At 54.6% G+C, this 25,063-nt stretch overlaps 1 protein-coding gene across 9 annotated transcripts; it reads left to right on the forward strand.

The window, feature by feature from the left end:
- The first annotated feature begins 37 nt into the window (after positions 1-37).
- Positions 38-22,219, forward strand: Safb2 (scaffold attachment factor B2). 9 transcript variants are annotated; one of them, XM_040739223.1, is made up of 21 exons: positions 38-351; positions 1,512-1,596; positions 6,158-6,222; positions 6,299-6,505; positions 7,373-7,432; positions 8,429-8,456; positions 9,299-9,935; positions 10,342-10,391; positions 10,989-11,089; positions 13,437-13,586; positions 13,667-13,776; positions 15,752-15,879; positions 17,473-17,564; positions 18,853-18,989; positions 19,197-19,487; positions 19,803-19,979; positions 20,489-20,531; positions 21,039-21,169; positions 21,482-21,594; positions 21,673-21,739; positions 21,916-22,219. In XM_040739223.1, the coding sequence occupies exons 1-21, from the start codon at positions 181-183 to the stop codon at positions 22,058-22,060; spliced, it is 2,988 nt and encodes a 995-aa protein (XP_040595157.1). In that variant the 5' UTR covers positions 38-180; the 3' UTR covers positions 22,061-22,219. The 9 variants fall into 9 exon arrangements, with proteins under 9 accessions (XP_040595157.1, XP_040595158.1, XP_040595159.1 ...); XM_040739224.1 differs by having other exon boundaries at positions 19,803-19,943; XM_040739225.1 differs by having other exon boundaries at positions 19,806-19,943.
- Positions 22,220-25,063: the final 2,844 nt, after the last annotated feature.

Genomic DNA, 25,063 nt, shown 5'->3' on the forward strand with positions numbered 1-25,063 from the left:
GGGGACGTGGGACCGCGGGGCTACGTCAGAGCGGTGCGCCTGCGCAGCCGCAAAGGGAGGCGGGAGGAAGCGGGTGCGTTTTCCTCTTAGGCGGCGCCATTTTGTGCCCGAAGCCCTCCGGCTGTGGGCTGTGTGTGTGCATGAGGTTTCTGTGCGGGCGGCGAGGTCGCGGAAGCGAGGATGGCGGAACCTGTGACCGGGTCGGGCGACCCCGGCTCTGGTCCCGTCGCCTCAGAAACCGGAACGCGGCGGCTCAGCGACCTGCGGGTGATCGACCTGCGGGCGGAGCTGAAGAAGCGGAACCTGGATACGGGCGGCAACAAGAGCGTGCTGATGGAGCGGCTCAAGAAGGTGAGCGCGAGTCCGTGTCGGCGCCGGGGACCCGGGCATCCCGGGCCGAGCCTCCGAATCGGTGCGAACTGTCAGCCACCGAGGAGCCGAGGCTGTGTGACCTTGGCCAGTCTCTGCCCCACTCCGGGTCCCGCTTCCCCTCGCCCCGCGGATTGCACGGAGCCAGGGCTTGGAGAGGAAGCGTCACAGTGCGCTTGGGCAGGTCTGCGTGCCCTGGCATCTGTCCGCAGCTCCCTTCCCTGCTGCCACTTCGGGCGTCCTCAGTTCTGGTCCCGCACAGACCGTGCCCACCCTCAGTTCTGGTCCCCTTGCGTTTCCCCGGCCTCCGACCTGGTTGTCGTCTTGGTCAGCGTGAGATGTCACCCGTCCGCCCCTCTCTGACTCGCTGCGCGCACTTGAGCACTCGACACAAACTTGGCTGTGGAGTGGGGTCCTTGAGGGTTAGGGACTTGTGATTGGCTGCCGGTGGAAGGCGCCAGCATGCTTTGAGAGAAAATTCACCAGCTTGCTTCCTTCCCCGGCCCACGTTATGTTTTTCCTCATCAAAAGTCAATGACATTTCTCCCTGCTGCCCCTTCTCCTTTATTTTGGTGATCTCCCTTAGCCCAGGCTGACCCAAACTTGCTGTGTAGCCCAGGCTAGCCCTGAGCTCCTGATCCTCCTGCCCCCACCTCCCAGTGTTGTAGTTACAGGTGTGCACGTCACGGCGGGCTGGTGGTAATAGCCTGTCGCACCCCCTCGGCCGTTTGCCGGCGTCCCTGGGCTTGATGAAAGGGCAGGGGAGCATAAGATGCGCAGTCATTTTGAGAATGGTCACCAACACTGGCTTGGGGGTGACACTTGGATTTTATTTCTTTTCGTCCGTGCTGGGGATTGTCATACCCAGGGCCACGCGCCGTCAGTCTAGTGCGTGACCACACCTGCTGACCCTGATTTGAAGCCCGGGCTTTCAGCCTCCCTGTCTCTGGATTTTTGGCCTTGGGCATGAAAGGGGAGCCCACTGTGCTGGGGGAGGCCTGAAGCCCAGATCATGAACACTTGCTGTCTGCACAAAGGGCTTTGCCTTCCTTAACTTCGAGGTTGCTACTTTGATAGAACAGCTTGTACCAGGCCCTCTTAATAAGTAACTTTGTTTAAAAATCCACTCTCTCTCCCATCAGGCAGTTAAGGAGGAAGGACAAGAGCAGGAGACGGGCATCAGCTGGGCAGCTGCAAGCAAGAAGGCCGTAAAAAGAAGCGCCAAAGGTACCCGCCTGTCTTGCCTCTGGGCCTGGGGATCAGGTGTCGGGGGCTGCTGGTCCCCCAAACACATACACACAGGCTGGCTACTCCCGGTGGACAGGTGGCCAGTGTCAGAGGTGCAGGAGGGAGAGCAGGGCAGGGGCCAACGACGAGAAATGCGTGGTGCAGACACTTCATGAGGCTGGTAGGTGCTGGGACCTGCCCTCTGACTTGCAAAATGTATGCTCTACCACAAGCCCTGGCCCTGGCACTAGCTTGTGCTTTTGAAAGACGCCACAGGTAACTTCTCACCGCCGTCCACAGTCTGTTTATCTGAGGCACACTGAGGTCAGGCTGCAAAGGGTGGTTGCTGAGGAAATACAGAGGAATCCATAGCATTTCTGATGATTTTGTACCGTGTGTGTGTGTGTGTGTGTGTGTGTGTGTGTGTGTGTGTGTGTGTGTGTGTGTGTTTGCCTTGGAGTCTCATTGCCCGCCTTGGTTTTTGTCTGCTTTAAGTTTGTTTTATTTGTGTGTGTTGAGTGCACCACGTGTGTGCAGTGTCCACAGAGGTCAGAGGCAAGTCTCAGATCCCCTAGAACTGGAGCCCGGTGCTTGTGAGTGTGCATGTGCACACTGGGAGCTGCAGCCTGTCCTGTTTTTAACTAGTGAGCTCTCTCTCCAGCCCATCTACTTTGCCTTTGAAATTGGGTTCACCTTAGTGGTTTGGCTGGGCTGCTGACCTGAGTCCTGGGGCTCCTCCTGCCCCACACTCAAGCTACAAGTGCCCTCATACATGATGTTGGGGCCTTAAGCTGGACAGCAGCTTCTAGAAGACAACTTTTCCTCAGCACTCAAGAGGGTGGCCAATTCCATGGAGGCAGGGTTGTTTGAAACTCTGATTAAAAACAACCAAGGGTGCCGGGCACTTGGGAGGCGGAGGCAGGTAGATCTCTGTGAGTTTGAGGCCAGCCTGGTCTACAGAGCTAGTTCTGGAAGAAACCTTATCTCAAAAGTTAAAAAATTAAAAACAAACAGCCCAACCAAGGCTGATGAAGTAGCTCTCTGCTAAACGTGCTGCTGCTAAGTCTGAGGGACTGGTTGATCCTCAGACCCATGTAATGGAAAGAAACATCTGGCCCCCAAAAGTTGACCTCTGACTTCCATGCCCACCCATGCTCACTGGTTGTTAGAACAGAAGCTTTTTTTGAAGCACTAGCCTAGATAGCCTGGAGGCCTAGTGAGACCCTGCATACTTGTGTTACACTTGCCTGACTGGACTCAGGCATACCAGATCTGTGGGTGGCACTGTCAGATAAGCCTAGAGGAGGTGGCAGCCTGCTTCGTTGGGAAGGTGTCTCCTTGGGCAGAACTGTGCTGGCCGCCTCTAGAGGTACTTGGGAGTTGTCTTCAGTGTGATGAAGACAGGAATGAATTTGGCCCAGGAGGCACTAGTGGGTTTTCTGTACATTGCTTTCTGGCAAAGTGAGAGGAAGTTCCAGGAAAGTTCCAGCCTCTGCTTCTCAGGTGGGAGGTGGCTCAAACAAGGCGTTGGGGTGGGCAAGTGTTCACCCAGCATTTGTTCCAGAGGGGCCCCCCCAAAAAATAAGTGTAATCGCTGAATGGCTCTGACCGTTGGAGGCTTACAATTCATGTTGGATTGACTAGTGAATGTGTCCTCATGCCAGTGTTCAGCAACCATCAGTGTGTCCTGTGAAGGTGCTATGTGCCACCACAGAGGCCTGAGTATTCTGAGTCCCTTCCACTTTGCAACTGAACAAAATGTTCTAGGCACCATAGGGGTATTCAGTTCTGAGAATTGAACCAGGGTCCCCAGGCAGTGCCCAGCCACCCGCTGTGGACTTGGCCTGGTTTTGGATTAGTGGTCAAAGAGTTAAGAGTTATTTATATTTATATTATGCACGTATACAGTGTTCTGTTTGCATGCCAGAAGCAGGCACTATGTCTCATTATTATAGATGGTTGTAAGCCACCATGTGGGTACTGGGAGTTGAGCTCTGGTCCTCTGGATAAGCCATCTCTCCAGCCCTGAGTTGAGTGGGTTTTTTTTTTTTTTTTTTTTTTTTGTTTTGTTTTTTTCCGAGACAGGGTTTCTCTGTGGCTTTGGAGGCCATCCTGGAACTCACTCTGTAGGCCAGGCTGGCCTCGAACTCACAGAGATCCACCTGCCTCTGCCTCCCAAGTGCTGGGATTAAAGGCATGCGCCACCAACGCCCGGCGAGTTGAGTGTTCTTAAACGTGAGGTTCTTTTTGTGTCTGTCTGTGTCTGTGGATTGGAGTGCACATACTTGTGGAGGTCTGAGGTCAGCAATGGATTGGCCTCAGTTGTAAATGTTGTTTCCTGGGACAGGTTCTCACTGCTTGGCTGATTGACCATCAACTCCAGGGGTCTCCAGTCTCCACTTCTCCAGTGTTCTTAGATAACATCAGCCTTGACTTGTTTTCTGTTTCCGTATTTTAGTGTGTGTGTGTGTGTGTGTGTGTGTGTGTGTACATACATGCACGTAATATAGTTACACAGTACAGAGATCCAAGGGGACTTTTTAGGAGCCGGTTCTCTCTACTGTGTGTGCTCCAGAAATCAAACTCGATCATCAGTCTTGGTGGCAACTGCTTTACTCACTGAGCCATCCTGCTCCTTTTAGTTTTGTTGTTTTTTCTGAGTGTGGTGGTTCATGTGCAGCATCAATGGACGCTTTATACAGTGGGCTCTGAGGATGGAACTCTTTTGGGCATTCACTCCAGAGACTTGGTAATGACGGGGCTGGTGTGCCATCAGGATTACGTTTTCATCCATACACAAGAAGCAGAAGAGAAGTGGAGTGAGGCTGCCTCTCAGATCCTTCTCATGGTGACAAACTTCCTAAAGTTCTCAGCCTCTGGGTAGCACCCCTTTGCAATGAACAACTCTTTCACAGGGGTCACCAAAGACCATCAGAAAACATGAATAATTACAGTTATGAAGTAGCAACGAAAATAATTTTTTAAAAAGATTTATTTATTATGTATACGGTGTTCTGTCTTCATGTATGTCTGCAGGCCAGAAGAGGGCACCAGATCTCATTACGGATGGTTGTGAGCCACCATGTGGTTGCTGGGAATTGAACTCAGAACCTCTGGAAGAACAGCCAGTGCTCTTAACCTCTGAGCCATCTGTCCAGCCCCGCAACAAAAATAATTTTATGGTTGGAGGTCACCACAACATGAGGAGCTGTATTAAGGGGTCCCAGCATTAGGAAGGTTGAGAACCACTGCCCTGAAGGGTTCCAAATTGTCAGCTGGACACAAAGTTCAAATACCTGAAGCTTGTCATCCAAATAACACCTGGCAAGTGCTTTCATCTGCTGGCTGGGACTGCTGACTCGGCAAACTCTGGCCAGAAGGCTCCCAGCACTTCTGTCTGCACCTCCCTGGCCCTGGGACGACCTTGCAGACATGGCCACATCCAGCCGTTACATGGATGCTGGGGGTTGAATTTGGAGTCCTTGTTAACTTTGAGCAATTTCCCCAAGCACTTGTTCTTTTATTGGATGATGCTTTTGTGACTCTCTCGGGTTTTTAATCTTTTTAGAAGTTAGCTGGTGGTGTTGGCATAGGGAACCAGAAATCAGAGGGACAGAAGGACCCAGGTCTTGAGGACCCGTGTTTCCACTGCACTGGGTTATGAAGCACCCTGGACATTTCAGGAGGCTTCAGGAGTTGCTGGGTCGCGTACACATGTCTACACACAAGTCACCTGCATGCCAAGGATGCTCCCTCCTCCCTGGTTTCAAGCTTCAATTGACCCCTCAGGGGCCTCTCTCCTCTTTGGGGTGCAGTTATGACACCCACAGAGTTCATTTTCTTTCAGAAAATCATTGATGGGACTCAGCTTACCACAGATGTGGTTTTAAAAACAGTTGGTGGGGCTGAGATGGCTCCATCTGCAGGGCTGTTGTCACAGAGTTACTAGAGCAGGCCTGCGTTCAGATTCCCAGCACCCACAGGGAAACCCCAGTGTGTGCATCTGTAACTACAGTGCTGGGAAGTGGACACGGGAAGATCTTTGGGCTTGATGGTTGACCAGCCAGGCACATCAGCAGGCTCCAGGTCAGTAAGCTCCTATACCAGGAAATAACATGGATAACAATTTCAGGAGGCACTTATTATTGACCTCAGATCACCACATACGGCTGTGCTTGCACCACAAAAGACCAGTGCTAAGTTGCAGGCGAGCACTTGTAGGGAGCAGAATGCAAGTAGACCCAGTCAGCAGTCCAGTATGTCTACAGCCGGCATTGCAGGTGTCCTTGTCTAGTGATGGGAGGCAGGGACAGGCACCTCTTTTCCTTTCTTTTGAAGTGTTTAGTCTGGGGCGATTTTGAGATCTCCTAAGGCTATTTATATAAGAGTCTTGAGTGCTGTGCTAGGTTGATTGACGTCTTGGCTTAGAAAGACGCCCACCCAGAGAGGATCTCTGCAATATGAAGAAATGGCTAACACCGTGGAAATTGTGTTGTCCCCTGTCAACTAATTCTGAGGCCGGCTCTGGATTCTAACCCAATTGACACTATTCTATAATTAGGACTCAAGATGGAGGAGGAGGGAAGCGAGGACAACGGCCTGGAAGAAGATTCCAGAGATGGGCAGGTGTGTTGGGCCTGGGGGCGGCACACCTTCCCACACCCCATGGTCTTGGTGACTGACACCATCACTCCCCTCACAGGAGGACGGGGTTGTGACTCTGCAGAGCTCAAAGGACAGGGACAGCATGGACACAGGTGTGCCAGATGGGACGGAGGCTGAGGACCTCAGTGAGCCCTGCCTGGGGGAGGGCAACACCAACGACAGCGTTCTTCATGTCTTCAGTGACAGTAAAGAGTACGTGGCCGCGCAGCTGGGACAGCTTCCAGCTCAACTCCTGGAGCATGCTGTAGGTAACTTGCAGCCACGCGTGTGCCAGCGGCCCTGGGGGCTCAGCATCAGGGCTGCCCAGGTCCTGGTAGAACCAGTCCCAAGTTTAATCCTTCCACAGTCAGGTGCCGGTGGCCAGTGGTCTGGGATAGTGCAGGGAGTGCTGTGTGCTCAAGGGAGAGGGGCATGTGGGTGGCATGGAGGCTACTCAGGTCACGAGGACTCTTAAGTGCTGTGGAAACACACTCAACACATCAGGCTGTTGTCTGTCACCTGATGGTGTTGCTGTCAGCTCTGAAGGCCTGAGCCCTGCACAATTCTGTCGCATGGGCATCTGTCTTGTGCAGGCTGGCTTTACATGGTGTTCCCAGCTGGTTGATTTAATGTGGTGTTGTGATTTCTTTCCTGAGGGATTTACTGAGGCTCAGCTTCACCTGAGATTAGGGTGTGTGAACACCTTGTGGGTCTTTTTTTTTTTTTGGCTTTTTGAGACCGGGTTTCTCTGTATTGTTTTAGTGGCTGTCCTGGAACTAGCTCTGTAGACCAGGCTGGCCTCAAACTCACAGAGATCCGCCTGTCTCTGCCTCCCAAGTCCTGGGATTAAAGGCGTGCGCCACCAAGGCCCGGCTTCACCTAGTGGGTCTTAAGTAAACTGAAGAACCATTCACAAAGTCCAAGTAGGATTGAGATAGCAGAGCTGAAGAGGCATCCGATTTTCATATGGGGTGTGAGTCTCTCAGAAGTGGCTGGGGAAGTTGCTCCTCACTCAGCCAGTACAGGGACGCCTGCCACCTGAGCAGTCACGTTGATGGGTGCTGTGGAGGAGTTTACAGAGGTGGTCACTGCTCTGGCCGCCATGAAGTCATGTTCTGATTCTTTTTTCCAGGTGAATGAGAATGTCTTTAAGACTCTGGAAGCTTCTGTGTCAGACTTCAAAGCAACTTTGGTGAGTGACCTCTCCCTGTGGCTCTGCAGTGTTTGTGTGTACATGTGTGTATGTGCATCTGTGAGCATGTGTCTATATGCATCTCTGCATGTGTGTGTGTGCGTGTGTGTCTGTGTGTGTAGCACATGTGTACTGGCTATTCACTCTGTGGCAGTTGCCTAAGGGACAGTTAGGGCAGCAAATGTACCTTAGTCACAGTTCACAAGGTCGGATGACTGTTGCTGTATCTCTGAGAAGAGGAAGATGCCATGGCACTGTGGAGAGTGTGCTGGAGGAGGCTGTTTGCTTCATGGTGGCCAAGGAACAGGGGCACGCAGAGACAGTGCAGGCTCCTCCATCCCCAGCCAGCACCTTCCTGTTGTCTGTTCACAACCACCAAAGGAAGGAGCTATTGATGGGCCAGAGCCCTGTGACCCTGTTACCTCCAAACCTTACAGTGCAGTACAGATGCTGGCCGGACTTGCTTTGACTGGTGTGGTGTGTGGAGGGATGGTGAGCTGGGGCTGGGATCAGGACCAGAGAGCCAGGTGGCTGGGCTCTGTAAGTGCCTGGAAGGTTCCCAGAGAGACCCAGGCTTGGGGTTAGTGTGGCTGAGTCCAGGGTGAATCTGGTGTGGTGGTGGCCCTGAGGCAAGAAGGGGTACAGCTCCTGGGAGTAAGAGATGCCAATGCTGGTGACTTGGGCCCTGAAACTGCAGGGCGTGGCCACTGTCCTAAATGAATGGGCAGGCTTTCCTAAATCCTGAGCTTAAGGACGGGCTGGGAGGCACTGCCTTGCCATTCTGTGTCTTTGCTACCTGGAGGGTAGGGTGGGGTGGGGTGGGATGGGGTTTGGTCTCAGGCCTGAAGGGGTGCCTCAGCTGGGTATACAGAATGTTCTTCACGGTGCTGCTGTCTGATGGGAAGCATTAGTGGATGAGGCCTTGGTGACAGATCTGTGCATGGGGTCCGTGGCTGTGCTGTCTAGAGTGACATGTGTCTTTCTGTTCTCCAACAGGCTGTTGAAGGAGCCCCCTTGGAACCAGGTACTGCTGAGACAGGCACAACATTGTGGCTTGGCGCTCTGCTGCTCGCGCTTAAGTCCTGTCTGTTCTTGAGCTGTGTTAGGGTCTCGTAAATCACCCCAGTGGTGGACGGTCCCAGTTGCACAGGATCAGAGATTGGAAACCCACTGTATCACAGATCTGTGTGCGTGTTGCAGTAGCCCAAGGGCAGCCTTGGGGGCAGATGTGTCACTTGCATCAAGCCATGCAGGGTGGTTGTAAGTGACCATTGGGTGAGGCTGTCTGTCCACACACGATGCAGATCTTATGATACCATATTAAGTCACAGTCATGGGGTTGAGGCAGGCTGAGGCTGTGTTAGGGCACTTAATAAAAAAAACCACCGATTCCAGAAGACAAGTGGGTCTCTGCCAAGATGTTCATCCTGGGCCCCTCTGGGCTGCCACATTCTCATAGGCGAAGAGCAGCTCTGGTTGCCTTGGACTCTGGTGCTGGCCTCGATCTTTCAAGCAGGGAGCAGCAAGCTCTCAGTAAACAGTGACTGCCATGGCTTCCACACTATGGACATTTGGAAGGAAGTCCGAAGACACATATGTGATTGAAACTGTGAAGAAAGCTGTGGAAACTACACCATGGTTGTGGGGTGGATGGGGGGCATCTCTTGCCCTTAGCGAGCACAGGCTGGGGGCGCCATGGCCAAGGCGCAGGTAGGGTGCAGGCGCTGTATAGCGGGTTTTCCAATCTCTGTGTAGCCAGCAGTTCTGTCGGTGTGAGCGGGGCCGCCGCGCCCGAGCCGCAGTTGTGATTGCTTTATTTCCCTGGTGATTAAACCTTGTGCCATTCTATTCCTGTTAAATCCGTAGAAAATGAGAAAATACTCGACATTTTGGGGGAAACTTGTAAATCTGAGCCAGTAAAAGAAGAAGGTTCGGAGCTGGAGCAGCCCTTTGCCCAGGCCACGAGTAGCGTGGGGCCAGACAGGAAGCTGGCGGAGGAAGAGGACCTATTTGAGAGCTGCGGCCACCCGGAAGAGGAAGAAGAGGAAGAGCAGGAAGAGGAGCAAGAGGAAGAGGGAGATTTAGCTTTGGTCCGCAACAGCGAGCCTGAGTCTCCGAGCACTCGGTGTCAGTGGAGCGAGGCAGACGCCCCGTTAGCAGTAGTGAAAAGGGACCTGGTGAAGGTGACGAACCAAGGTGCCAAGCACAGGTGGAGGTGCAAGGAGGCTCGACTGCGCCGGGCGCCTGCAAAGCTGGCAGGCGGAGGCCCCGGGATGGACCGTGAACCTGTAGGGCTAGAGGAGCCAGTTGAGCAGGGTAGTACAGCTGCCCAGCTCGAGGAGGCCACCAGCCAGGAGCTGGTGAGAGCGCCCACAGCACCCCTGAGCCCTGAACCCCAAGATAGCAAAGACGACGTGAAGAAGTTTGCTTTTGACGCTTGTAATGACGTCCCTGCAGCTCCTAAAGAGTCCTCAGCCAGTGAGGGCGCTGATCAGAAAATGAGGTTTGTTGATTCTCAGTCCTAGACCAGATGCTATCTCCTTTCATTGTCACTAGTGACACACGAGCTGTGTAGAGCCTGCAGTCGGCAGCCACACTGCCCAGCGCTAGCTCCTTCAGGCAGCTCAATGTCTCTGCATATGTTTAACGGGTGATTGGTTTTCCCTTGCTCAATCTGCCATGGTTGAGTTCTTAAATTGATGACCGGTATCACCAGCTAGACTGAATTGCTCTGTAGGGATCTGACACTGTGTGGTGGTCAGATTTTCCAATATAAACTTGCAAAAGGTGTCTGTCGGTTTAACTTAAGACTAATTCCCTGGTAGGTATTCAGTTTTAGCACACTCATTCTTTGAAATTAGTTTGCTTTGGCTTTTCCTTGTTGCAGTAACATTTGTTTTTGTCTCTAGCTCTGTTAAGGAAGAACAGGATATAAAGCCAGTCATTAAAGACGAGAAAGGTAGGCCTCCCTTAGTTGTGCTGCTATGTGGTGACCCGGGGAGGGGGTGGGCTACAGGCTACTACACATTCCAGTTATCCCTGTGCATGGCCCGTCTGTGAACCACTGTCAGCATTCTGGGTGTCTGTATCACAGGGCAGCACACCCAGATGGGAACTCCTCTGCCCTGTGAGTGACAGGGAGGCACTTGCAAGACTCCTTGAGCTGTCTTGCAAAGCCATCTCTCCCACGGGGTGTTACTCTGTTTGTCTCTGGAGTGAAGAGTCTGGTGGCCTTGTGTAAAGTGCCTGCCGTGTGAGTCTGAAGATTCTCTCCATCCCTGTAGCCCTAACCCCAGCACTGTGGAGGCAGAGAGAGAGGCACAGTGAGCTCTGAGCTTCGCTGCCCCACCAATCCAGCATAATCTGACCTGCAGGCTCATTGTGCTGCATCTCACAGTATGGAGGAAAATGAGGAGGACCCTAGGTGTTGACCTCTGACCCCCACATGCAGGCATAGTCACAGTACAGGGAATCTTACAGCTTCTGCCCATGTGGTGGCTGTTCAGCTTGGTGGATGGGTCCTGCCTCAGTGGCGCTGATGCCCTCCTTTCCCCAGGCCATGCCAGCTGTACCTCGGGAAGGAACCTGTGGGTCAGCGGGCTGTCCTCCAGCACACGTGCTGCTGACCTCAAGAGCCTCTTCAGCAAGCACGGGAAGGTAGGGTGCCCTGCATCTGCCCACCAGCGAGATGGGATTGGAAAGCATCTGGCCTCCTAGCTCCTAGTGTGCTTTTCCTCAGACGTTGGTGTCTTGTGCTGAAGATGGGCCTGGGGCTTCTGCGCGCTTGGGAAGTGCTCTGCCACTGACTAGATCCGTCTCTTGGCTTGGACTTGGCCTATAGATCAGGCTTGCCTCAGACTTGCACCACCAGACCCCGCTCCCCTGCCCTGTTTGTACTGAGTTCTCGCAGTTGAGCTGTCTGTCCTTGCACATGTGCAGCAGCTGTGGTAACAGGCCTGTGCTTCAGAGTTGGGGGTGGAGATGAGTAGCTAAGCACGTAACCCGGCTGGCAGGAGGCCCTGGGGTCCAGCACCACATAAACTGGGTATGATCTCAGCATTCCTGAGGTGGGGGCATGAGGATCAAATTGACAGTCGCTCAAAGTCATCCTGGGTACCCTAGTGGATTAGAAGCCAGGTTGGGCTACAGAAGGAAAGGAGCCCCCACTTGTGCTCAGAGTGCCCAGGGTACAGCAGAGAGCCTGTTCACCCTGTCTTAGCTCTTCTTGGGAGCCCCTCTGTGTCCTCCAGCCTGGAACGCCTTGGAAACTTGAGCAGGAGAGTGGGTCCGACTTCTCACTAATGCTGTGCACTCTTCAAAGCTTCCCTTGGGCACATAGGGACAGGAGAAGGGACTACCCTGCATTGGGCGAGTCTGAGCACGGGGACACACAGCAGTCTGGGCAGGGGTGTGGTCCCGCAGAAGCCGTCTTCATTCCTTTGGTGCAGGCCCAGGCAGCTGTTCCACCGCACCAGTTGTCACGCCCACTGCAGGGATGTCGTAAGACAAGCCCCGGAGCCACTGTTGTTAGGCTCCTGCACACAGCAGAGTCTTGAGAGCCAGTGAGCTTGGTGTATCTGCATAAGCCTTAAGGCCAGTGGCACAAGAACAACAGGCTGATGGTTAAGTTAGTGGTCAAGGGTGTGCCAGGTATGCGTCTCGTCATGAGCAGCATCTCAGTTATGAGAACGAAGATGTGTGCCAGGACATGTGTCCAAGGACGCTATGCCCCATCCCAATCTTGTCTGTCTGTGTAGTCCGAGCCTTTTGGTGCAGCTCCCCTCTGGCTGTGTGACTCCCTGGATGGTGTTAAGCAGATCGGTGTGTGTTTCCAAGTGATGTCCTGTGTGTTGGGGTGCAGCCCCAGATTTCATAGAGCTAAGCTTGATCCCAGTTCCTGCTGCTGTCATTTTCACTTTAGCAGTTAAGCTTGACACGAAAAGCATAGCTCAGCAGCCTTCAGCCCAGGCACTTCTGCCCCCAGGCGCTTCCCTGCTGCAGTACGAGTGACTGGTGTCTGAGGAGGGCAGCCATGCTCTTCTGTTACCAGGTGCACCCTGGCTAGCTGGCCTGGATTTTTGTCTTCGTTCTTAACAACTACCCCACTACCTTTTTCTCCTGGCATTTTCAAGAGAATACATTGGGTTTTCTGGGCTCTGCTTTTCTTGTTCCTGTCTTTGGGGACTTGGTATTGTGGCTCCTTGTGGAATTGGCAGATGCTCATTCTGTGGCCCTGGGCTGCTGTCCAGCTCCCAGCTCCCACCTCCCCAGGCCTGGCTGCAGTCCCAGCTTTTGTTGCATTCTGGTAGATTTTCTTGCACTTTGTTCCATGGCCTCTGCTGTGTGGTGCCAATCAGTCTTGTCACCTCCAGAAGTTGGTTCCTATACCTTCCTAACATGCTGGGCCACTTCTTGCCTGAACAGCAGATTCTGGCATCCAGTTTGTCCCATGTCACCTGTGACTGGTCACAGTACAGCCTTGTCCCTGTCGGCTGCTGTGTCAGCTTCTGGCTGTTTATCTGAGCAGTGACTTACCTGCCTCCCACAGGATATTCCCCAACCTAAAAGGGGCCCTGAATGCAGGCCTCCCCCTGCATGGCTCAGGCCACTCCCATCTGGCTCAGAGCCTCTGCAACCCTCAGCTCACCTTTAACCTGCCTCAGTTTCCTTCCCTGCCCATGCCCCGGAAAATCCGGGCATGAAGTGAGAAATCTGAATCATGTGTCCAGGTCTGCAAAGCATTGGCCCTTCCCTGTGGTGCAGTGGCTGTAGGCACCATACCTGTCCATGTGACACTTGACTGGCTCTGTGTACTGTTTGTCACCATGAGAGCTACTGTGTTCTGACCAGTGAAGATTCTCAAAAACCCGCAGAAGCTGACTAGGCAGAGCCGAGTACTGAGGATCGCAGCAATGTTTGTCTAGTGCTTGGCCCTTAGTAAGCCCTGTGTTCTTGTGACAAAGGCTAAGTGTGTCCTTACACCATTATATTCTTTCCCTTTGAGGTCGTCGGGGCCAAGGTGGTCACCAACGCCCGAAGTCCTGGGGCTCGGTGCTATGGATTTGTGACCATGTCCATGTCAGATGAGGCTACCAAATGCATCAGCCACTTGCACAGAACGGAACTGCACGGAAGGATGATCTCCGTGGAGAAGGTGAGGTGCCTGCTGTTGCCACCCACAGCAGTAGCAGGGCTGTGCCCCCCCCAAGTCACCACCGCCCCGTTACATTCTAGGCTAAAAACGAGCCCTCCGGGAAGAAGTCGGCAGACAGGAGAGCTTGTGACCTGAAGGAGAAGGTGCCAGGGCTGGACAGGCCTCACCCTGTGGAGATCAAGACGGAGAAGTACAGTGACGTGGTGGCCCTGTCCCCTGGGGTCCCAGTGCCCTTCCAAACCCTACTCCCCAGCTGGTAGCCACAGGACAATGCAGTCCCTAGTCAGAGCCCAGAGCCAGGTAGCTGAGCAGGCTCCATACCAGCTGAGGCAGTGTAGCTAGTGCAGCCTTAGGGCCAGCCTTTACCTCCTGGCTGTGAGAGCATCAGACCTGGAAGGGCTTCCTGGACTGACTCACCCAGATGTGCACCAGATTCTCTAGCTCACAGCCCCTCCTGCCACAGTGCTGACGTCGAACAGAGTCACACGTCACCATGCCCATGCAGATGTTAAAAATGCCCAGGCATACCGCACATCCCTGCAGTGCCTTAGCACTTAGAGCCAGGGTTTTCGGAGTGCTCTTGCCAAGGGACATGGCTTATATTTTCAGCAGAAATATACAGGCACAGACCTGGTGGCCTGCCAGCTGGTGTTGCTGTCATCATTGAGGGATCTTTGGCAGGAGGGATCAGTGATGGAGAAGGTGGTTGTTAAGTTTAACGTGGGTAGTATTGGGGTATGGGTAGAGCCGGGCTTCAGACCTGCACAGTGGCCCCACAGATCAGTGGGGAGCAGGCTGCCCTCAAGGTGGTCACTGTTCAAGTCCCAGGACAAGGATGGCAGCAATGAACCAGAGTGCTGAGAATGAGGGCGTCGCTGGGACAATGCGTCAGGCCCTGCAGCCTGGCCTTATGTGGACGTTGCAGGCTCTGGGAAGGCACCCAGCAGCGTAGGTGGGATCAGAACTCACTCCAGGAAGCTCCTGGCTGTGACTGTGGGCATGGCAGGTGGCACGCCCATGGCCTGCTGATAGAGCATTCAGAGGCTTGTTATAGTGGTGTCATCCTGGGACATGGTAACAACAGTCTGTTTTCTTTGCCAATTAAAGGATTCAAAGTATTACCAAAAATTGTGGGGAATCCCAGCACAGCTATTATATGATAGCTGGGAAATCAGGGTCCCCTCTCAGGGCTCTGAGTCTCACTAATAAGTGAATTTAAGAACAGACACAAATGCAAGCCTGCAGGTGATAAGTTAGAGTCTAAAGGAAGAACTCGGCAGGAGCACTGGAGACCAGCGGCTGCCAGGAGGGAGAGTAGAGGAGGAGCAGGGCCAGAGTAGGAGGTGTGAGAGAGGTGGAGGCTCTGGCCAGCACCCGAGAGGCAGGGGAGACGCCGCGGCAGTGTGCTTCTGAAATGGGCACAGCCCACCCTACAGCTCCATGGGGACATGGGTAACACTGTGTGCCTGGTGGATGAGTCTAGAAGCTGTGGGGAGCGGGTCGGCCCAGGCAAAGCCCGCTCTCTGAGCTGGCATCATGGGAGCTCTGTCTGCTTGTCAACATAGGGGTCACTTAGTTGATGTGGCTTAAGCTGGCACAGAACTCAGTCCCTCTGCATTAGTCTCCTAAAAGCTGGAGAGATGGGCTTACCCACTGCACTTGGTTCAGATGGCTTTGCTGTGAGAGTGTCTCTAGGGGTGGCTCAGCTGGTAAAGATGCTTGCCACCAAGCCTGGTGCTCCTAGTTTAATTCCAGAATCTGCATGCTGGAGAGAAATGGTTCCTGCAGGTTGTCCTCTGCCCTCCATGCGTGCACTTTGGATATATCCAATCACAGAAACAGTAAATAATGTGGCTGGGAGTGTTGCTCAAACCCTGGCTTACATCACTAGCACCATGGAGAACCAGGTGTTATGGCACATGCCTGTCATCCCAGCATCAAGAGAGAGACGATCGGGAGTTTGAAGCCAACCTGGACCAAATTAGTCTCTGGGTTAGCTGAGGTGCTGGGGCTCCAGCAGCATTCTGACCTTGGTGTTCCCAGCTTTTAGGCCACCAAAGAGGAGCAGGAGTGGTGCAGGCCTCAGATCCTCCCCTTCGCTGGTGGGTGGGGCTAGTGGCTCCTGTCGAGGTCACCTGGAGGCTACAGCTTAGCGTTTCCAACAGAACTGTGATCAAGAAGGAAGAGAAGCTGGAAAGAAAGGAGGAAAAAAGGCCGGAAGACATCAAGAAGGAGAAGGATCAAGATGAGCTCACACCGGGAGCTGCCAGTCGGTCTCGAGTCGCCAAACCCGGTGAGCCCTGACACCAGCGCAAGGGGTGAAAGCATAGCAGGAGATGGAGAGGTCGTGGGCAGGACACAAGCAAGACTTGCCACTCCCTGGGCTCTGCTTTGTGCCGTGTGTGAGCACCAACTGCAGACCAGTGATAGAATAGAAATGTCTACCCTGCAGAGCAGGCCTAGTGGCATGGGCCTGTGTCACCCCACTCAAAACTGGCAAGGAGTTTGTGGATAGCCTAGCAAACGTCTGTGACAAAATTGCAGCATGAGGTGTGCACTGCACTGAGGGTGGGTAGAGGCTAGTGGTAGGTTCTGCCCGCACAGGAAGAAGAAGGAGCCTTGCTCTACGGGGCAGGCCTGAGCCTGGGGCTGGTAGTTACTGGACACAGAGTTATATGTGCAATTCAGTTCCTCCAAGTCCTTGTCTGGTCAAGGGCCCAGAAGATGGCCTAGAGCACAGGCTGCGCGCAGACCACCTTGACAAGCCAGTCTGAAGACACAAGAGTGGGCACTGAGCCCAGGTCCTGCCGGGACCCCTGTCTTTATGTGCCTGTGCTGCATGTGTGCTCACGCCCCTGCCCCTAGTGACCTCAGCAGGTCTCTCCCCTGACAGGGCCCTGTGCTGCTGGTTAGCTCATTCATGTTGCAGCTGACATTCACATGGTTCTTGGGTCTGGAGTCCAGTTCTCAAGGCTAGCACTGTGCCATCTCCCTGGCCCCAATTATGTTTATTCCATGCTATTTGCTGCCATTTTATATTGGTTGATTGCAGTGCCCACAGTCAAGTTGGTCTGGGTCTGTTGAACCCAATGGCTCTCTTCCCTGATGCTGAGAAAAGAGAGCCAAATTATGCCGTGTGGCTCCTCACCAGCATCTTGAGATGTTCCTCTCAACAAAAGCTTAAGTATTTAAAATAAAACTAAAACTGCCAGTCATGTTTTTTTATGAATTTTTTAAAAAATTCTTAAGATTTATTTCATGTATATGATCCTGTGTGCCAGAAGAGGGCCCAGATCCATTATACATGGCTGTGAGCCACCATGTGGTTGCTGGGAATTGAACTCTGGACCTCTGGAAGAGCAGCCAGTGCTCTTAACCTCTGACCCATCTCTAGCTGCTGCCTGTCCTCTTTAATCCATCACTTGGGATGCCAAAGGCAGATGTTTGAGTTCAAGGTCTGCCTGGCCTATGTAGTGAGTTACAAGGATTACACAGAGAAATCCTGCATTGAAAAAAATAAAATGAGCTTGGTGGTGGTGGCGCACCCCTTTTACCCCAGCACTCGGGAGGTAGAGGCAGGCGGATCTTTATGAGTTGGAGTAAGTTCCAGAACAGCCAGGGCTACGCAGAGAAACCCTGTCTTGAAAGACTTAAAGGAAAAAGATTAAGAGGAAGGAAGGAAATTACAGACTCTGCGTTGGCTGGTCCTCTCCAGAGGCACCATTGTCCTAGTGCTTACAGCCTACAGTGCAGAGATGCCCAGCCAGGAAGCGTGCCCACGGCTAGGCGATACCCACCAGGACCACACTCTGCACACACTTGTGGGGTCTGCAAGGCTGGGCTGTACCATGCTTACATGCTCACAGCTGCCTGGGCGTTCATGCAGGAAGCAGAGGCACGGAGCGCACAGTCGTGATGGACAAGTCCAAGGGTGAGCCCGTCATCAGCGTGAAGGCTGCAAGCAGGTCAAAGGACAGAGTAAGCATTGATGGGCGGGGCTGGGCCCTAGCTGTCAGCTCTACCCACCTCTAGGAGACGGGACTGAGGCATGGACAGCCTTGGCAGAGATGGACCCATCTGGCATGGTCTAGTGTAACATTGTATTTGTCTCTGCTGTTGGCCTCGTGCTAAGTGAATCCAAGGGAAGTAGGGCCTTGTCCTTGGCAACACCAGGGGTATGTGGGCTTGCCTGAGACATTTTACCCTGGAAGCCTCCACCCAAAAGAGGCAGGTTGGCACACTGATCTCCACCAGGCACAAGGCTAGAGTACATCTGGTGATGAGTGTAGGCTTTCATGGCATGGCGATGCCTACTGTGTCCACACCTGCAGGATAAGTAAGTCAGCATTTGGCTTCTTAGACTGGAAGTGTCTATAACTCCCAGGGCTGTCTGTCCTGAGCCTTCTAAAATCCAAATATAGTCCTTAAACCAGCAAGTGCCCCCACAGAGACCGTCAAGGGGCTATGATCAGTGTGAACATGCAGGGTTCTCACTAAAAGCATGAGGGTGGGAGCCCCTCATAGCCCATGCAGCTCAGCTTCATGCCAAGGCCCTGTTTCTGTTATTTACACCACGTGTGGAGCAGCCCAGGGATCCCCTGGAACTGGAGTTATTTGTGAGCTGCCAGTCTGGGTCCTCTGAATTTAGAACTTTCTGGTTGTTCCTGATCAGAAATGCCAAGGTCACCCTCAAGGTCTGCAGGCCTTTAGCCAACCCTGCCTTCACAAACACCCTGGCCTTGAAACTAGACTATACAGTTCGGAGGTCTCGGAATGATGGCCAGGCAGTGGTGGCGCATGCCTTTAATCCCAGCACTTAGGAGACAAGCAAGCCAATGTCTGTGAATTCGAAGACAGCCAGAGTTACACAGAAAACCCTGTCTAGAAAAGGCAAACAAAGAGCCTCTGTTGAAGCCTAAGGTGCAGCCTCCCTTCTGACTAGAAGGTCTGGCTTTGCTCTGCTCTGATGTCTGCATTTTGGCAGGGGCTCTGCTACATCTGTATCCGAGGCTGGCCTTGAATTTTCAGTCCTGATGTCACCCCCTGAAGTGCTGATGTCACAGGTGCATGTTCGTACAAGCAGCTCTATAAGGTTTAGAATAGGCTGAATTCAGGCCACTGACACTGCTTTGTGGTGAAAACTGAAGAGCCCAGTGCTCAGGAGCTAGGCGGGATGGCATTTGCCAGGCTGGCTGCCAGTGCTCACAGGGAGACCCCCCCCACTCTGCACACCTCCCAGTTCTGACTGCGTGGCTCTGGTCAGCAGAGCTCTAAAAGTCAAGACCGCAAGTCGGAGGGTCGGGAGAAGAGAGACATCCTGTCATTCGATAAGATCAAGGAACAGAGGGAACGCGAGCGCCAGAGGCAGCGGGAACGAGAGATCCGGGAGACAGAGCGGCGACGGTGAGCAGGGGTGGTGGACACGGGCTTAACCGTCCTTGGCTACTGGCTTGGGTTGGAAATGGCTCCTGACACATCTGAGGGTCTGAGGGCATGCTATGGCAGAGCAGGCCAAGGCCCAGCTGCCAAGACCTCAGTAGCCTGCGTAGGCGGCCACAGGCAGCGCTGAGGCTGCAGCTTGCTGGTGGGCTGATGGCTACCTTCCTGCAGGGAGCGGGAGCAGCGCGAGCGGGAGCAGCGGCTGGACGCCTTCCAGGAACGGCGAGAGAAGGCGCGAGTGCAGAGGGAACGGATACAGCTCCAGTGCCAGCGGCAGCGGCTGGAGCGGGAGCGACTGGAGAGGGAGCGACTGGAGCGGGAGCGCATGCGTGTGGAGCGTGAAAGGCGCAAGGAGCAGCAGCGCATTATGCGTGAGCGTGAGGAGCTGCGGAGGCAGCAAGAGCAGCTGCGGGCTGAGCAGGAGCGTCGGGCACTGCGCAGACCCTATGACCTGGATGCCCGGTGAGTGCCAGGCTGGTGCTGCCTCCCCTGTGGAGAGCCACTTGGCAGTGTTCATCAGTTAGCTCTCTGCTGTGGCCCTCTGCCCAGCGTCCTGTGCTAGTGGGCAGTGCAGAGCCATGGGGAGGACAGTCACCACAGGCGTGCTGAGGAGACAGACGCCTGTAATCAATCCCATTGCTTTCGCACAGTCCCTCCCAGGGGAGAGGCTGACGGGGAGAGCTCTGCATGGGCACTGAGTGTGGTCCAGCACTGTGCTCGTGACTGTGGGACAGTGCCGCTGCCATCTTGAATGAAATAGTTTTGCAAACTGTAAAGCAGGAGAGAGGACAGCTACTGGCCTGAAGGGAAGCGTGCAGCCATGGAGGACAGGTACCGAGACTTCCCACGGCCGGATCACCGCTTCCATGACTTCGACCACCGGGAGCATGGCCACTACCAGGAACATGCCATAAGCAGGTCAGCTGCTCCCCTGGGTCACCAGGTGTGTGACGGGTGAGTCCTAGTGCTCTCTGAAAAACTGACTGCTCCCTGGGCCCTCTGCAGGACAGCTGCAAGTGTCACCAGGGAACACTGGGCACCCTGTGCCCACCCTCAGTGCCCTGACTACCAAGTCCCCTCGTGCCTCCTAGAGGGTCCTAGCTTGGGCCAGGTTGCCTAGCTGGATACTCTAGAGGAGGAAGCAGGTTGAAAGGAGCGAGAGGTCACTGGCCTTGCACTCCTGGGTCTGTAGTCCCCTCTCCCCTGGGGTCTTGTCAGACTCCACGCTGTCTGTACTCCACACTGTCTCACCCCTGCCCATTGTAGACGCGGGCCACTCTCCTGGGTCTGCAGCTTTATGGAGGCTGTTGCTGCCTGTTCTCCCTGGCTCTGACCTCCGGAGAACAGCTTTCCACCTGCCACGGCCATCCATCCCTAGCACACAGGTGCTAGTGTGTGTGAGGGTAGGGAGGAGAGCTCTGCCTCCCCTACTCCTGCACACCAGTGTCCTGTTCCCTTTGCAGGAGAGAGGGGCCCAGACCAGGGATGGAGGAGCGTCATGAGCAGGTGAGTGGGTAGGGCAGCACTCCATTCTGAGGCTTACCCAGTAGAGGTCAGCGGTTCAGTTACCACGTGCTTGGGAAGGTGGTGTCGTTTGCCTGGGGACCTTCAATGCAATGGTAGCCTTGCGGCCCCATGGGGAGTTGGGTCCAGGCTTTGGCCCCTCCAGTTGAGCTGTGTGCTGGTGCTGACAGCCATGTGAATACACCACAGTCCCTCAAGTCTCCAGGGAGGAGGTGGCGTCCTGCAGGATGGGCTTAGGTCAAGGCAGGGCTTGGGAAGTAGCTTGTCCGCTGGGTGTCCCCAGAGCGTGTCCCTTGGACAGGAAGAGACCCCTGGTGGGGCATGCACAGCTGCTGCAGAGCTGCCTCAGGCTCCTCTGCGTCTCGGCCCTGTTGCTCATCTAGGGGACATGGGCTTTAGTGTGGGCAGAGCGGAATATTAAGCCAGGCCCCGTGCATGCGTGCCTGGACCCCAGAAAAGACACCCCGTGTCTCCTGTGCCCTGTTGCAGCACTACCTAGATGAGCACCACAGCCGTGGCGGCTCCCTCGAGTACCATGGTTGGGACTCCCGAGACAGCTGGCGTGGCTACGGTTCTGACAAGAAGGTGAATGAAGGCCAAGGGCTGCCCCCTCCCCCCAGGTAAGTGTCCTTGAGGAGGAGCCTGGGCGTGCTGTGGGCCATGCTGCCTGCATGTGCTGTGCGTGTTTGTGTCAGCATGTTTCCATGTGACCCAAGTGTGGAGCCCCAAACTGGCCAGGACCACTGGCTTCTTGTGGCGCCACTGTGCCTGCCTTGGTGGTGACTGTCCTTTCCCTGGTGGTGCCTGGCGTCTTCATTGCCCACCTCTGGCCACAGGCCCATCTTTGAGTGTGCCTGGAGTTGGGCTCACATCTTTCTGGTGTGATGGGAAGTGAGTAGGGACAGCCATGTGTCGCCCTCTGTTTGGCAAAGGGTCGGCAGAGAATGGGAAGAGCACAACTCACGGCTGGAGGAGCAGCGGCTTCCCGCCTGGCACAGCGCTGTGGACGCAAACGCGACGGGCCATGAGCACATACGCTGGCGAGGTACCAGGGGGCTGCAAGGGGCAGGTGAGCGCCAGGTCGACAGTGCAGGCAGAGTCCACAGAGCCGTCTCTACTGCAGGTGCTGAGCGGGGCCTTGCAGGGCCTGGGCATGTGCACGTGCCAGCAGCCCGAGGTGGCGTGGCTGGGTAAGAAGGCCGCAGTGCCAGCCCCTGTCTCTTCCCTCCTCCCCCCTCCCTCCGTCTGCGTGACTGTACACTGGCTGGGCTGGCATTCTGAGAGAACTGTAAAGGGCCCTGTATTGTGTGAGGAGTCACCTTGTCACCAGCCGTGGCCCTTGCAGACCATCTGCCTTTTGTTCCAGGCAAAGCAGCTTTGCACACGGTGGACATTCCCAGGGCCATGTGGTGCCCGCTGCTGGACTAGAAGGTGGCGGCGTGACCAGCCAGGACCAGGGTGGCAGAGCCCTGCACCCCCACCTTCACCCCCACTTGAGCCGTCGCTACTGAGCCCTGCTCTGGACCAAACCCTGCTGCTGCAGTCTAGGCAGAGGCTGTGCCCAAGCCTGCTTGCACTGCGGCACCGCCGGCAGTTGCAGGTTCTGCCGGGTGTCGACGTGAACTCACTCTTACTAGTGTTTTTAATAAACACGGAACTGTTGTGCCGTTTGTAAGACAAGGTTTCTCTTGTCAGGCATTCCGCCCGCCAGCTCCTGTGGCTGCAGCTGTGTCCCTGCACTTGGCGCATGCTCCAGAGCTGACATGTGCCCCCAGGGTCTGTCGCAGTGAGGGTGGGGTGACAGCCCCGTAGCTGGGCTGTGTTTGGAGGGCAGGGGTGTGATGGGGAAGGGCTGGGGCTTGACTGGGAGATGGCAGTTGCCGTGCCACCGGCCGCCTTTCCTAGTCTAGGTGTGGTGCAGAAACCTGAGCTGGCTTTCCCTAGAGGCCTCGAAAAGCTACAGCCTGATGGTGGCAGACGCTAGTGCCTGGTCAGGCAGTGCCAGCCAGGCTCTGACTGCAGGACCACCTCAACATCCCACCGCACCCTCTGAGCGTGGGCTCAGGTGAGAGCATCTAACCGCCTGTGGCTGTAGCACAGGAGGTAGAGATCCCTGCATACTGAGTGAGGATCCGATCGGATCGATGGGATTGTCCTGAGCGGTTGACCCCACCACAAGCTGGCTGTGAAGTCACTGCTTTCCTGAGCCAGAGTGAGGTATCCAGCCTGCCTTGGGCCGTCTCTGAGGCCCAGATCCCATCTGTGCAGTGCTGGCTGCACCAAGTCTGTCTCTGTATCCCTCAGCCCACCGGAGCCCATCATGTCACCACGCTCAGGCCAGCACTCCCTGCACCTTGGCCTGCCAACATCTGTCCCCAAGGCTGTGTTTGGTCCCCTGGAATGGCAGGGCTGGCCTTGGCAGGTGGGATGTGCACTGGGGGCTGCTGAGCATGTCAGCCATTCAGATCACTCCGAGGCTGGGGCCAGACCTGCTCACTCCAGCCTGGAGGCCCTGTCTCAGCCAGACAGGACATGAGTCAGACCTGGATGGGGACACAGTGCTCACGTGTCGTTAGCCAGACACCGGAGGCACGCTGCGGGGCTGCTGCAGAGCATCCTTGCAGTCCATAGCCACAGAAAGAAAGTGGCACTGTGGCTGCTGCAATGTGGACATAGCTGTGTTGTGCTGACACGGGCGGAATCTTCAGGAGATGTGTGTGGGCATGGCTTCCCAAGCTTGAGAACGAGCTTCCTGCCTCCAAGCCTTGTCCTGAGAAAGGAAGGGGCCTTGAACTCATAACCCCGCACTCCTACAGTGTGTGCCACTGCATCTGTCCTGCTTGCCGGAGGCCTTGTTACACTGCACAAAGGCGTACGGTGCCCCTCATGCAGCAAGTGCTTAATAAATGCTGAGCAGCACATGTGCTGGGCTGACCTGTGCCTGCCTCCTGTAAGCCCTGTTGCCTGCCCCTCAGGCGCAGGGTTAGGATGGGGACATTTCCCTTTGTGTGACACTTGTAAGATATCTGATCACTGGGCGTGGTGGCACACAGGAGCTCAACACCTGCCTGGACTGCATTACCAAGTTCAGGACAAAAGAAAGCACCTGTTTACACTGGTCAGGTCAGTCTTTGTGGCTAGTGTCAGACAGGTGTGTCACAGCCCTCAGGGACACTAGAATCAGTTAACACTGAAGTCACTCAGGCTGGTGATACCACCCCCACCCCACCCCCGCCCCCCAACCCCCCGGGCAGCAAGTTGCATGACCCCGCCCGTTTCCTGTGAGACCAGCCAGGTCCTCTGGCCACACACTAGCCTCACCTGGTTTGGAACACATATTGAGGGACTCGCCTGGAGCTTGCTGCACACACTATGCACAGTTCTTTGGTTTTTTCCGAGACAGGGTTTCTCTGTGGCTTTGGAGGCTGTCCTGGAACTCGCTCTGTAGACCAGGCTGGCCTCGAACTCACAGATATGCACAGTTCTTTATGGAATTGACCTGCACCCCCTTGGTCCTGGTCTCGGCTCCTTCGTGCTTACAGTTTTCCAGGCATCTGTCTGTCACTTCACCCCTGACCACACCCCAGCCCCTCGCTGGGGGCTCCAAGTGGTGCTCCACCCCTGACCTTGGCCCCCGCCTTAAATTACTATTTTATTTTTAGTTGAAACAAAGGTTCTCAGTGTCTCTCAGTGGCACTCTCAGAAATCCTGCCTCAGCCCCCTTAGTGCTGGGGTTAAAGGCCTGTGCCACCTGGCTGAAACTTAAGTTTTTTATACACTGGATTTTGACCATGTTTTTCCATCCCTCCGATCCTCTCCTTGTCTATTGAACTTTCTTTTTTTAATAACACAGGCACAGAGAAAAACCACAGTCAAAATCCAAAATATACAAGTAAATAAGTCAAAAATTCCCAAGCAAAGCAAAATAATACCATTGAGTTAATTTTGTGTTGGCCAACTAACTGCTGGGCATGGGGCCTGCCCTGACATGTCGTTAGTAAACCCAGCACATTCCATTGAAGAAAACTGGGTTTTCCTTCTGTAGGTGTGAGTTGCAGATAGTTTCCTTGGTAGGGTGGGGAGTTCTGATCTTTGCTGTGTGTGTGTTTCAGTCCTGTTGTGTCTGGGAGACGGCCTCCTTGGAGAGTTCCCACCTCCCATGTGCGGCTGAGCACCTCAAGTCTTGCTTCCTGTACCTTGTCCAGCTGTGGGTCTCTTGGTTCTCATCCACTGTGGGAGGAAGCTTCCCTGATGGCTGTGGAGACAGGGACTTCGGGGGCTTGGGGGCGCTGACCTCAGAAGGCTTTAAGTCAGGCCCACGACACCATCGTCTGGGAAGTTGAGGCAGGGTTGTAAATTCTGGGCCACCCCACAGGGACTGAAGAGCCTGGGAGCCAGTGAGATGTCATGCGAGCTTCTTGGGGCACTTGGGTATGACCAAGTTCTCTGGGATGAAAGCAGTAGGGTGACTTTCAGTGTCTCCAGTCCCTGGTTCCTGGAGTCACCAGAGAGGC

This window comes from Mesocricetus auratus, unplaced genomic scaffold, assembly GCF_017639785.1.
Source record: "Mesocricetus auratus isolate SY011 unplaced genomic scaffold, BCM_Maur_2.0 Super-Scaffold_100676, whole genome shotgun sequence".
NCBI lineage: Eukaryota > Metazoa > Chordata > Mammalia > Rodentia > Cricetidae > Mesocricetus > Mesocricetus auratus.